General features: G+C 40.9%; 2 protein-coding genes and 2 non-coding genes across 6 annotated transcripts in view; 1 reads left to right on the top strand and 3 right to left on the bottom strand.

Moving 5' to 3' along the window:
- thrb (thyroid hormone receptor beta) overlaps positions 1–13,265 on the top strand; it is a 58,904-nt gene that overhangs the window by 11,544 nt on the left and 34,095 nt on the right. Inside the window, exons 1-3 of one of the 3 annotated variants that reach the window (XM_058046778.1) lie at positions 2,448–2,594; positions 3,794–3,892; positions 12,573–12,759. The gene's annotated coding sequence lies outside the window, so the exon portion shown is untranslated. Of the gene's footprint in view, positions 1–2,447; positions 2,595–3,793; positions 3,893–12,450; positions 12,760–13,265 lie in introns of those variants that run through there. The other 2 variants (XM_058046777.1, XM_058046779.1) reach the window with 2 other exon arrangements.
- Positions 406–540, bottom strand: LOC131102458 (U11 spliceosomal RNA). Its single transcript, XR_009119452.1, has one exon. It is a non-coding gene; the product is annotated as a U11 spliceosomal RNA (small nuclear RNA).
- On the bottom strand, positions 1,601–1,735 carry LOC131102459 (U11 spliceosomal RNA). Its single transcript, XR_009119453.1, has one exon. It is a non-coding gene; the product is annotated as a U11 spliceosomal RNA (small nuclear RNA).
- rab42a (RAB42, member RAS oncogene family a) lies at positions 3,272–8,398 on the bottom strand. Its single transcript, XM_058046782.1, has 2 exons — positions 8,084–8,398; positions 3,272–6,118 (listed from the first exon to the last, which is right to left on the bottom strand). Exons 1-2 carry the CDS (start codon positions 8,365–8,367, stop codon positions 5,677–5,679), a joined length of 726 nt encoding a protein of 241 aa, XP_057902765.1. The 5' UTR covers positions 8,368–8,398; the 3' UTR covers positions 3,272–5,676.

The raw sequence follows: 13,265 nt of genomic DNA, 5'->3' as shown, positions 1-13,265 counted from the left end.
CCAATTGAAAAATTACTAAAATATACATTTTGCACATTTGGACTTTAATGCGGTTCTTTATGGTCATGAAAAATAACCAGGTTTTTAAAAATCTTTTTAAAAAAATAATAAAATTTACATCAACATGTAGGTCATATTTCTGCAGTGTAATGGATTGTTACCTATTTATGTATATGCATACATATATAGTCAATGTCTTCACTATTGTGCATTCACTTGTATTTCAGTATCGTTAATTCATTTTAATTATTATTTTTTGGTAATATTATATCAATTTAAGCAACATTAAATGAGTTGAACTGAATCTATTAGGAGAGTTCACAAACGAACCGGCTCTATTGAACAGCTCTCTTTTGTGAACGAGGAGAAACGAACTGAGGTAGTGATTGTTTTTAACAATTCAAATGGGACGCCATAACTTAAGATTAATAGCGATCCCTAGAACAAAAATTATGCTTCCGAAATCTCTTGATTTAGATTCCGCGAACGACAACCAATGCTGGCTGCATCCGAATCACTTTCGTAATTGAAGCCCTTTTGTCGGAGCAATGGAACTGCTTGAGTCATGTCCAATGGTACAACGTTTCTCTATCACGGTGCCATGATTTTATCTCTGTATCGTTAATTCATTTTAATTATTATGTTTTGGTAATATATCAATTTAAGATTTAGGCCCTTTTTTTTATTGTAGCAATCTGTTCCATGTTGAGCATATAAAAATGCCATATATAAATAACCAAAATTTTGGATTATATTTCTATATCGTTAATTCATTTTAATTATTATTTTTTGGTAATATATCAATTTAAGATTTAGGCCCTTTATATCTAATTTAGATGTGTCATCATGTGTTTTTTTTTGTAGCAATCTGTTCCATGTTGAGCATATAAAAATGCCATATATAAATAACAAAAAATTCTGTATCGTTAATTCATTTTAATTATTATTTTTTGGTAATATATCAATTTAAGATTTAGGCCCTTTACATCTAATTTAGATGTGTCATCATGTGTTTTTTTTTGTAGCAATCTGTTCCATGTTGAGCATATAAAAATGCCATATATAAATAACAAAAAATTCTGTATCGTTAATTCATTTTAATTATTATTTTTTGGTAATATATCAATTTAAGATTTAGGCCCTTTACATCTAATTTAGATGTGTCATCATGTGTTTTTTTTGTAGCAATCTGTTCCATGTTGAGCATATAAAAATGCCATATATAAATAACAAAAAATTCTGTATCGTTAATTCATTTTAATTATTATTTTTTGGTAATATATCAATTTAAGATTTAGGCCCTTTATATTTAATTTAGATGTGTCATCATGTGTTTTTTGTAGCAATCTGTTCCATGTTGAGCATATAAAAATGCCATATATAAATAACAAAAAAATCTGTATCGTTAATTAATTTTAAGTATTATTTTTTTTGGTAATGTTATATCAATTTAAGCAACATTAAATGAGTTGAACCCTCTGGGAGCAGAAATAACTGGATCTTTTAGAAGAGTTCACGAACGAACCGGCTGTATTGAACAGCTCGCTAATGTGAACAAGGGGGCACGAATTGAGGTAGTGATTGCTTTTAACAACACAAGTGGGCCGCCATAACTTAAGATTAATAGCGATCCCTAGAACAAAAATTATGCTTCCGAAATCTCTTGATTTAGATTCCGCGAACGACAACCAATGCTGGCTGCATCCGAATCACTTTCGTAATTGAAGCCCTTTTGTCGAATCGTTGGAACTGCTCGAGTCATGTCCAATGGTACAACGTTTCTCTATCACGGTGCCATGATCCTACATGCTCAAATACGCTATACTACACACTATATACAGCTTAATATACACACAGAGTGTTTACAACTAAATATAGTCCGGACTAGTGACGGCATTGCCAATAATATGACCAGTTCACTGAGACTGTTGACGCAATGCATGATGGGTAAAGGTCTGTAGTTTCACTTTCATTTTTGTGGTATTCTTATAGACATCGGTATGCATATTAGCATGTCAATGACCATCACTTTATAAGTAACAGAATGAATGCATTTTTACCATTGATACCACGACTGGCAACTTATTCATCATGGTGCCGCTTTGTTGATGTTCTCTTAGACTGCCAGAAGGTGGTGCTGTAAATTCAATTTAAAATGTTCTTGATACAGGAGCGCAGTCAATACAATTCAAAAATTCGTGTCAATGGCTACAGTATTGTACACGTAAGTCGTCTTTCAAATGTTTGTACTTCACGTTCTAATTTTTACTCTACCATTGGTTTCACAAAGAAAGAAAATTGATAGGCCGTATGTTTTCAGTCATTTTCGTTGTTTTAGAGCAGCCAATCGGTGCGAGAAATACTAAGATGCCCGCGCCAATCAATCAGAAGAAGAAAAAAAAGAAGGCGTGTGATTGGTTGTTTCCGTAAGGCGCCAATATAAACAGGAAGTGAAAGCCTAGCTAACAGCAGACGGTGTTTATTGTATATAATGTAAATTACTTTGTTGATTTAGCGTTAGTCATTTAGTTGTCACAGATTAAGTTTGTGTTGTGATCCAAACAGGTTGGTAGGCGTTAACTTCACACAGCTAAGTGAGTTTTTTTATTTTTATTTTATGTCGCAGATATACTTGTTTTTTATGTTGCCCTAATGCTGCTAAAATACTTCTAAACCTGGCCGTTCTTTCACAATTTTTTACTTTTTAATTTTAAGCATGTTTTAAGATATTATTCTTATATTTATAGTATAATATATTTATTATATATATATTTATTTAAGTAGAATAAATAGCTACTTTAATATTACATTTCTAAAGGAGTCCTACTTTGCTTAAATTAATTTATCACATTCGGGTCACCAATTAGCTTTGCTTCTTTTTACTCTATTTGTACACCTGTGAATTACGATATGTGAAGTATTTGAATGTAACATGTTCAAATAAATTAAACCATTACCAACTAGCCTCCATAAATGAAAATAAAGTGAAAATATTATGTGAATAATGTCATAGTTATGAGAAAAAATGACAAGAAAGTTTAAGTAGTTGGATAATGTAAAAAAAAAAAGCTGAAATTTTATGAGAATAAAATCAAAATATTAGAATCGAGTGCAAATTGTATCCATCCATCCGTCCATCCTCCCTCTTAAGATCACTGCAGGTTACGAGAGTGTGACACATATAAACATACACCATGTTCCAAATGATTATGCAAATTATATACAGTCATGGAAGAAATGATTAGATCACTTTGTTTAATCAGTTTCTTTGTTTATTTAAATGCCTGACACAACATGGGCAAATATAACAATAACAAAAGTAGCTAGATACTTTGCTAGATACCATTTCTACGAGCTATTTTTGTTAGCATCTTTATATCTTTCCAAACAAATGTACTTTTAGCCATTAAAATGGATGGATAAACTGAAGATGATTGTGTTTCTCTAATTTTTGCTCAATAGTCCATATAAATTACAATTTCAAGACAATTCGAATGCTATTGAACAAACCTCCCAATGATAAGAGTATCTTTTTCAAAAATAAAAACATAATTTATTATGCACAAGAGAGTTTCAAACCATTTTATTCATGTCAGGAACTGAAAATGGTCATTTGTGAAATCAGAATAGTAGGTCATATTTACAAAAAATCAAAAGCTATTTCACTCAAAGCATCTTAACAGGCCATGTTACATTTGTACATTGGACTCCGTACTTGATAGGAGCTTCACAATTCTTACTTCCATTGGACTTGGGGAGTTTGTACTGAGTTTCTGCTTGAATTTCTTTACAGGATGTCTTGTCCCGCCGTCGCCGAGGATGCTCCAGTGGTTCTCAGTAGGGTTGATGGAGGCCACACCGTTTTACGCCCACAGGAACCAATGATTCAAAGGTATTCCCTGCAGCATGAGATGGTGCGTTGTCATGCGTGAAGATGATTTTGTTACAATGGAAGTTAGTAGTCAGTGAGAAATTGAACATACTGTACACGGGGTCATTTCACACCCGATTGATTGATTGATTAGTAGCCTTTTTGGGACACAATGACCGTCCAGGTACCATCCACCAATTCATCCATTTTGACCATCTTGGAAATTAATAACATTTATCTTTCTGGGCCCCCTCGAAGCTTTATGCGTAACCCTAAACGTGAAATTTCTAAGGTTTTCATACCTTGTCCAAGACATTTTCAGTATTTCACACTTTTTGGCACGAGAGATCCTTTTTTTTCCCCCCATATTGCTTCTGCTTCATTATTTGCAACGTCCTTCTTAAAGGGGACCTATTATGCTATTCTTCTTTTCTGTACTATTAATGTTACAATGTTCTATTTTCGTCTTAAATTATGCCAACACGTCAACGTAAATGTATCCGGAAGTTCTCTGGAGTGCTTGGGCGTGTGACCAAAGGGGTGGAGTCAATTAAAGAGACAATTTGGGACGCTGGAAGAGGTACGGAAGATGTCCGGAAGATGTTTCTATGCTGGTTATTGTGTGTAGCTGCTCTGTAGGAGTCCACAACTCAATACAAATGAGTATAATAGGTTCCCTTTAAGTAGTTTAGACTTCATTATTTTAATATACAGTAAACCTCGGATATATCGGACTCGGATATATCGGAAATTCGCTCACAACGGACAGATAAAAAAAGAACCGATTTTTCTGTAATGCATTTCCAATAAAAATTCATTGCATATATCGGATTTTTTATAACGGATTTCGCCTATTTCGGACAAAATCTCCAGTCCCGTTCCAATGCATTTCCATTAAATTTCCCTCGCATATATCGGATGGCCGCATCGTGGCGCTCCGATTCGCCGAATCGTGACAGGCCGCTATACGACGTCATTTGCAGCGTTTGCAGCGTTGCCTGTGCGTCCAGGTACATTGGAAACATAGTCAAGGAAGTGCCTTTTTATAACGGATAAAATCCCATTTACGCATATACCGGATATAAATCCGATATATGCGTAAAACGGACGTTTTCCGGTATACGCATATAACGGATTTCGCTTATATCGGACAAAACCAGTGGGAACAATTGAATCCGATATATCCGAGGTTTACTGTATTAATGTTACAATGTTGTATTCTCGTCTTAAACTATGCCAACACGTCAACGTAAACGTTTCCGGAAGTTCTCTGGAGTGCTTGGGAGTGTTACCAAAGGAGGCAAGACGCTGGAAGAGGTACGGAAGATGTCCGGAAGATGTTTCTATGCTGGTTATTGTGTGTAGCTGCTCTATAGGAGTCCACAACTCAATACAAATGAGTATAATAGGTTCCCTTTAAGTAGTTTTTCCCTTGAATTAGACTTCATTATTTTAATATAATTAGATATTTCAATGATTTCACTGACCCGATGAACCCTGAGACACGATACTATCCAACAAAATATTTGATCTTTTATGACACTTAAACACAATTTGCATAATAACTTGGAATACGATGTATGTCCCAAACACCCCGGGATACATGTGGCGGTGAAAATCCTAAAAAACTGGACCATGCTCGGTTTTGTTTTTCCTCGACATGATGACTGGTAGATACGCGTGAACTGTGTCTATCATTTTGTCGTCAGTACAAGTCACACACACGAAGAAGGCACACAGCACAACGGAAGTGGAGGAATGGGTGGATCGGACGACTGTGAGACAAGAAAAAGTGTTTTCAGAAGTCAGCAATGGCAGCTCCTCTCAGCAGACGCCCTGCCTTGTTCTTCTTCATCATCGGTCGGGTAGAGGACCTTAGCCGTGAGACCGCTCTTCACGCCGTCCCAGCCGTCCCGCGTGACAACCGCGCCGATCTTCATCAGCTCATAGATGTCCCTGGTTAGCAGCTCGAAGGCCCGGTCGACGTTACTGTTGCACTTGGCGGACGTCTCCACGTAGCGAATGCCCAGCTCGGACGCCAGTTGTTCGGCTTCGTCCCGCCCGACTCTGCGGTCCTTGTTCAGGTCACTTTTGTGACCGATGAGGATGAAGACCATTCGGTGGGGCAAGATGTGCTCGCTCACTTCCTGGTGCCACTCCCGTACGTGCTCAAAGCTTTTGCGGCTGGTGAGGTCAAACACCAAAAGCCCTCCCACGGAATTCCGATAGTATGATGTTGTAATGGACCTGGTGGATGGACAGATAACGCCGTGTTAGCCACATCTCTTAAAAAGACCCCTATATGAAAACCCCTTCAAGACCACCACACAACGTTACCTGGTAATGCTCTCTTGGGTGTTACTTCCTGTGAAGACAACCCTAACTTCCCTGACCCATACTTATAGATCTTATAGACCGTCTGGCGTGAGGAACTAACTGGGTGAAGAACCTGAAATCCAGATCCATCCATCCATCCATTTTACTCCGCTTATCCTGTTCCGGGTCGCGGGGGCAGCAGTCTCAGTAGGGAAGCTCAGACTTCCCGATCCCCAGCTCCACCGGGAGGACACCAAGGCGTTCCCAGGCCAGCTGTGAGACATAATCCTTCCAGTGTGTCCTAGCTCTGCCATGGGGTCTTTTCCCCGGCTGGGCATGCCCGGAACACCTCACCAGGGAGGCGTCCGGGAGGCATCCGGGTCGCAGCAGTCTCAGTAGGGAAGCCCACACTTCCCGGTCCCCAACCACCTCCTCCACCTCCACCAGGAGGACACCAAGGCGTTCCCAGGCCAGCTGTGAAACATAATCCCTCCAGCGTGTCCTAGCTCTGCCCCGGCGTCTTTTCCTGGCTGGGCATGCCCGGAACACCTCACCAGGGAGGCGTCCGGGAGGCATCTGGGTCCGGGTCGCAGCAGTCTCAGTAGGGAAGCCCACACTTCCCGGTCCCCAACCACCTCCTCCACCTCCACCAGGAGAACACCAAGGCATTCCCAGGACAGCTGTGAGACATAATCCCTCCAGCGTGTCCTAGCTCTGCCCCGGGGCCTTTTCCCCGGCTGGGCATGCCCGGAACACCTCACCAGGGAGGCGTCCGGGAGGCATCCGGACCAGATGCCCGAGCCACCTCAACTGACTCCTCTCGATCTGAAGGAGATCGACATTAAAGCGGAGTTTTGAACACCACTACTCGACCTCCACGCTTTCAGATTAGGAAGGATAGGTTTTGCCTGCATAGACTACATTTAGAGGTGAAAACAACATGGAAACCAGGAACCTGTCTATTTGGGAATCTGAGCGAAGAGAACTGTTGCAAAAACGTGCTAACATGCTAACATATTATGTCTTCTTTTCTCTCATTACGACTACTAATGTGACTATAGGGGTGTTATATTATGTCTAGAGGGCTCTAACAATATTCATTCATTCATTTTCCAAGGCTTATCCTCACCAGGGTCGCGGTGGGTGCTGGAGCCTATCCCAGCTGTCTTCGGGTGAAGGGCGGGGTTACACCCTGGACTGGTGGCCAGCCAATCACAGCACACATATAGACAAACTTAAAAATTAATAATGAAGATGTAACAAGTGACGGGCCCAAAATGGCAACTGGGCTGCAGTTTGGACACCGTTGTGAATTCATTCATTAATTCATTCATTTTCTACCGCTTTTTCCTCACCAGGGTCGCGGGGGGTGCTGGAGCCTATCCCAGCTGTCTTCGGGCGAGAGGCGGGGTACACCCTGGACTGGTCGCCAGCCAATCACAGCACACATATAGACAAACTTAAAAATTAATAATGAAGATGTAACAAGTGACGGGCCCAAAATGGCCCCTGGGCTGCAGTTTGGACACCGTTGTGAATATGCAGCATAAAATCACCAATTCTAACGACAACAGTCAATATGCTATAGGTTGACAGCTGTGTGGCCTTGGTTTATGATAATACATTATTCATCATTTAAAGCGACGATTGTTGCATTGTCCGGATATGATTGACACATTTTGACAGATATATATCTGTATCTATCTATATATATATATAAAGATATAGATATGTAAACGGGCCTATGTTGCACAGTACGTTAGTGTTATTTCCAAACGACACACACACACACACACACATCGTGAATGACCGCAATGCGCGACTCCTCCAAATGACGCCGATGAATATGAATATCAAATATAAAAACATATATTGAATCCGAGAAACCTTTCCTACCTGAATCGTTCCTGGCCCGCAGTGTCCCAAAGCTGCAGCTTGATTTTCACTCCAGGTTCGATATCAAGCGAGCGGGCATAAAAATCAACCCCTACGGTGGGGTCGGCGACGTCGGTGTAAACGCCATCCGTGAAACGCTTCAGCAACGACGACTTCCCCACCGTGGAATCCCCGAGTAATATCATCCGGAACTGATATTGCCACAAAATATCCATCTCATGACTCGACGCCGTGCCGCCGATGTGCGAGTGGCGAACAAAGCTCTCCGCCGACCTTCTTTGCATGAAGCCCAGCAGATGCTCTGAGCCGCAGCAGGGTGTCCAAAGGGCGGCCCGGGGACGCTGTGTGGCCTGCGTCTCCTGTTTTTTTTTTTTTTTTTTTTTTTAATTTTTTTAGCATCGACTTATTCTAATAGTAACATGTATTGTTATTATATTATATTATTATATATTATATTATTATTAGTTTTTCGATATGTGCCCTGTGATTGGCTGGTGACCAGTCCAGGGTGTACCCCGCCTCTCACCCAAAGACAGCTAGGATAGGCTTCAGCACCCCCGCGACCCTCGTGAGGATAACCGGTAGAAAATGAATGAATGAATGAATATTATATATATAATATATTATATATTATATTATTATTAGTTTGTCTATATGTGCCCTGTGATTGGCTGGCCACCAGTCCAGGGTGTTCCCCGCCTCTCGCCCGAAGACAGCTGGGATAGGCTCCAGCATCCCCGCGACCCTCGTGAGGATAAGCGGTAGAAAATGAATGAATGAATATTATTATATATTACTATATTATTATTATATATTATATTATTGTTAGTTTGTCTATATGTGCCCTGTGATTGGCTGGCGACCAGTCCAGGGTGTACCCCGCCTCTCGCCCGAAGACAGCTGGGATAGGCTCCAGCATCCCCGCGACCCTCGTGAGGATAACCGGTAGAAAATGAATGAATGAATATTATATATATAATATATTATATATTATATTATTATTAGTTTGTCTATATGTGCCCTGTGATTGGCTGGTGACCAGTCCAGGGTGTACCCTGCCTCGCGCCCAAAGACAGCTGGGATAGGCTCCAGAACCCCCGCGACCCTCGTGAGGATAAGCGGTAGAAAATGAATGAATGAATGAATATTATATATTATATTAGTATATATTATATTATCATTAGTTTGTCTATATGTGCCCTGTGATTGGCTGGCCACCAGTCCAGGGTGTACCCCGCCTCTCGCCCGAAGACAGCTGGGATAGGCTCCAGCACCCCCGCGACCCTCGTGAGGATAAGTGGTAGAAAATATGCATGAATGAATATTATTATTATTATATATTATATTGTATTCTTATTATATTATTATTATATGTTTTCTTTTTAGCAGTTTTCCAATGAGGGCTGCACGGCGGACGTGTGGTTTAGTGTGCAGACCTCACAGCTAGGAGACCCGGGTTCAATTCCACCCTCGGCCATCTCTGTGTGGAGTTTGCATGTTCTCCCCGTGCATGCGTGCGATTTCTCCGAGTACTCCGGTTTCCTCCCACATTCCAAAAACATGCTCGGTTAATTAGCCACTCCAAATCGTCCATAGGTATGAATGTGAGTGTGAATGGTTGTTTGTCTATATGTGCCCTGTGATTGGCTGGCCACCAGTCCAGGGTGTACCCCGCCTCTCGCCCCAAGACAGCTGGGATGGGCTCCAGCACCCCCCTGCGACCCTCATGAGGATAAGCGGTAGAAAATGAATGAATGAGTTTTCCAATGAGGACCACATAGTGAAAAATGAAAGGATGCTATTTCGCCACTATGCTAGCACTCGTTTAGCCCCGCTACTGGCACAAAGAGGCTTAATATCTGAGAAGATGCTCACTCTCTTCTGTGTTTGTTTCATATTGAGCCATTGCACACAGACACGACCAGTCCAGGGTTTGATCACTCCCAAACTTATTGGTGTTCGACCACTCTTGCGTCTTTCTTTACACACTTGTTGATGGCCGCAGCTAACCAGCTAGCTAGCTAGAATACTCTGGCTAGCTGCGGACTCCAAATGGGACTTTTTACAACAGTGACGATTTGTTTTTAAAACAAACAAGCAATGCGGTTAGTTTGGAGCTCATTTTTGTCCCACCGGGAAGTGAATATTACAATATTGGGTATGTCCTAACTTTTTAAAGTGTCAAATGTTGTCATTATACCAATTATGTCTTGTCCTCCAAACAGTGTTTGTTGTTGTTTAATGAATAGTAGCCATTGGCAATCGTCTAATGGCAACCCTGGTTAACAGGACTGTACAGTTAATCCATGTGGTCCAGTTAATCTCACTCATGGATGATCGGTATCGGAATCGGCAATGTAAAACCCTGATTGGAGCGTCCCTAGTCGGCATGTTTTACCTGTGAGTGTGCGGGTTTTTGAATAACTGTTTGTCTATATTTGTGTACCCAGGCTCGGGTCCCCAGTCAGCTGACTGGATGGAAATAATCGGTATTGATAAAAAATTACCTGAAAAGTAATCAGCATTAAAAAAATGACAAAAAAGTAATTGTGTCAGTTTGAAAATCACCCTATTTTTTAAAAATGTAAAAAAAAAATCATTGGTATTGTTGTTGAAAAAAAATGTCAACAAAGTAATCAGTATGACCAGAAAAATGCCAGCATCATCAATCATAATCACAAAAAAAGCCAAAAAGTAAACAGTCAAAATGCATATTTATGCAAATTGTGTGTATTCTTGGTCCAAATTAAGTATTTCTACACATTGACTAAAATAAATACAAGGCTAGTACAGTATACTGTAGCATTCTACTTTGGCCACTAGGTGTCACCAGAACATATTGACACTTGATTGCCAGAACAGGTAGTTATTGTAGTTTGAAATGATCTCATACAATAATAATAACATAATAATGCATACATTTTCTATATCGCATGTCCTCATTAGAGGCAAACTCCACACAGAGATGGCCGAGGGTGGAATTGAACCCGGGTCTCCTAGCTGTGAGGTCTGCGCCCTAACCACACGGCCGCCGTGCAGCCCAAAATAATTTTTTTAATTATTATTATTATTGTTATTACTATTATTTATTATTTTTATTAAAAAAATTGATTGAAATTATCATTCATCCATTTTCTACCGCTTTTTCCTCACGATGGTCGCGGGGGGTGCTGGAGCCTATCCCAGCTGTTTTTGTGGCGAGAGGCGGGGTACACCCTGGACTGGTCGCCAGCCAATCACAGAGCACATATAGACAAACAACCATTCACACTCACATTCATACCTATGGACAATTTGGAGTGGCTAATTAACCTAGCATGTTTTTGGAACGTGGGAGGAAACCGGAGTACCTGGAGAAAACCCACGCATGCACGGGGAGAACATGCAAACTCCACACAGAGATAGCCGAGGTTGGAATTGAACCCTTGTCTCCTAGCTGTGAGGTCTGCGCGCTAACCACACAGGCACCGTGCAGCCCAAAATCAAATTTATTATTATTATCATTGTTTTGATTAAAAAAAATTTCATTCATTTTCTACTGCTTTTTCCTCACGATGGTCGCGGGGGGGTGCTGGAGCCTATCCCAGCTGTTTTTGTGGCGAGAGGCAGGGTACACCCAGGACTGGTGGCTAGCCAATCACAGGGCACATATAGACAAACAACCATTCACACTCACATTCATACCTATGGACAATTTGGAGTGGCTAATTAACCTAGCATGTTTTTGGAATGTGGGAGGAAACCGGAGTACCCGGAGAAAACCCACGCAGAGGGTGGGATTGGACCCGGGTCTCCTTGCTGTGAGGTCTGCGCGCCAACCACATGACCGCCGTGCCGCCCTCATTGAAAATCTAAAAAGAAAACCCACGGCTTAGCTTAGCATTATCGATTATAATATAATATAATATAATATAATATAATATAATATAATACCACACGACCACCGTGCAGCCCAAAATCAATTCATAGAATGATTAAAAAACAAAAACAAAGTCGGCCTTGATAAATTGACAAGTGTATATTCTTAAGAAACTATAGTTTTGATACAATGTAGTCTCATTATGATACCATATATTTAATAAAAAACAGCCCCAAAAATGATATCAACAACAATAATCTGTATGACAGTTATCTTACAGCAAAAATGTGAATTTTACACAAGCACAAGTCTGCTATGGTACTTTGTTGTGTTGCTGGCCACAAATGGCCCCCAGACCCCACTTTGGACACCGTTGGGAAAGAAAGATGTGCACATATATTACGCAAAGACAACTTGCAAGATAATGTAGCAGGAAGGCCCCACTGCAAAAAAAAAAAAAAAAAAAGCAAACAAAAAAAAAAGTAATAGTAAAAAGCAACAGTAACATGGGCGAGGCTTCCTGTGTTGTCGGAGTCCTATTTCAGCTGCGTGATTATCCGGTCGTAGTGTGAAATAATGTTGCCTTTGAGTTGAAGTGCTGTGTGTCTTTTTTTTTCTTTCCTCCCACAGCTCTGCTTTGCGCTTGCTAGCTCCACGCCGACAAACAAGCTAGCTGGGGAGGAGGGGGTCATTCCAGGTGAAAGTACAGCCGCGTCCTGCTCTCTTCTGCCGGCTGAGGTCGTCTCAGGCTGCCGTGGAGGACGAATGGACACGCAGGAGCACCGCCGCTGACGGTGAGACCTGCATCGACTCTGCGGTAAGCTTTGTTTTGATTTTGGGGTGAAACGGATGGCCATAACAGCCAGTTAGTCGCTTGTTTTTTTTAATCTTTTTAACCTCAGTCTGTGTCGAAATATACGGGTTAGTTTATTCTATTTTAAGACAGACTTGGGTAGTTTCGGTATTAAATCATCCTTTTGGACAATTCCGGGGACAATTTATACAACAAATAGGATGTGTTGACAGTAATATTGACAATTGACAGCGGACTTAGGACTGCCATTTTCCGCCCACGACGTTCGTCTGCGAGATGGGATGGCTCGGATGAAAGCTGAAATGATGAAAAACTTTCGCTCTGACACCATTTTTGCTGGCTTCTTATTCATGCCGAATTGAACAGCGACGTGTTTACATTGTGAGGAAATATACCCTTATTTGATATCCGCTTCAGAATTGGAAAAATCAAAGTGGTGTTATTAAAATCGAGGGATATTTGGACAGAGATTCTGTCATACAAGAGGCCAAGCATACTTGTGCTGCTTG

The sequence above is a fragment of the Doryrhamphus excisus genome, chromosome 14 (genome assembly GCF_030265055.1).
Source record: "Doryrhamphus excisus isolate RoL2022-K1 chromosome 14, RoL_Dexc_1.0, whole genome shotgun sequence".
Taxonomy (NCBI): domain Eukaryota; kingdom Metazoa; phylum Chordata; class Actinopteri; order Syngnathiformes; family Syngnathidae; genus Doryrhamphus; species Doryrhamphus excisus.
This window is presented reverse-complemented; position numbering and strand designations above follow the sequence as displayed.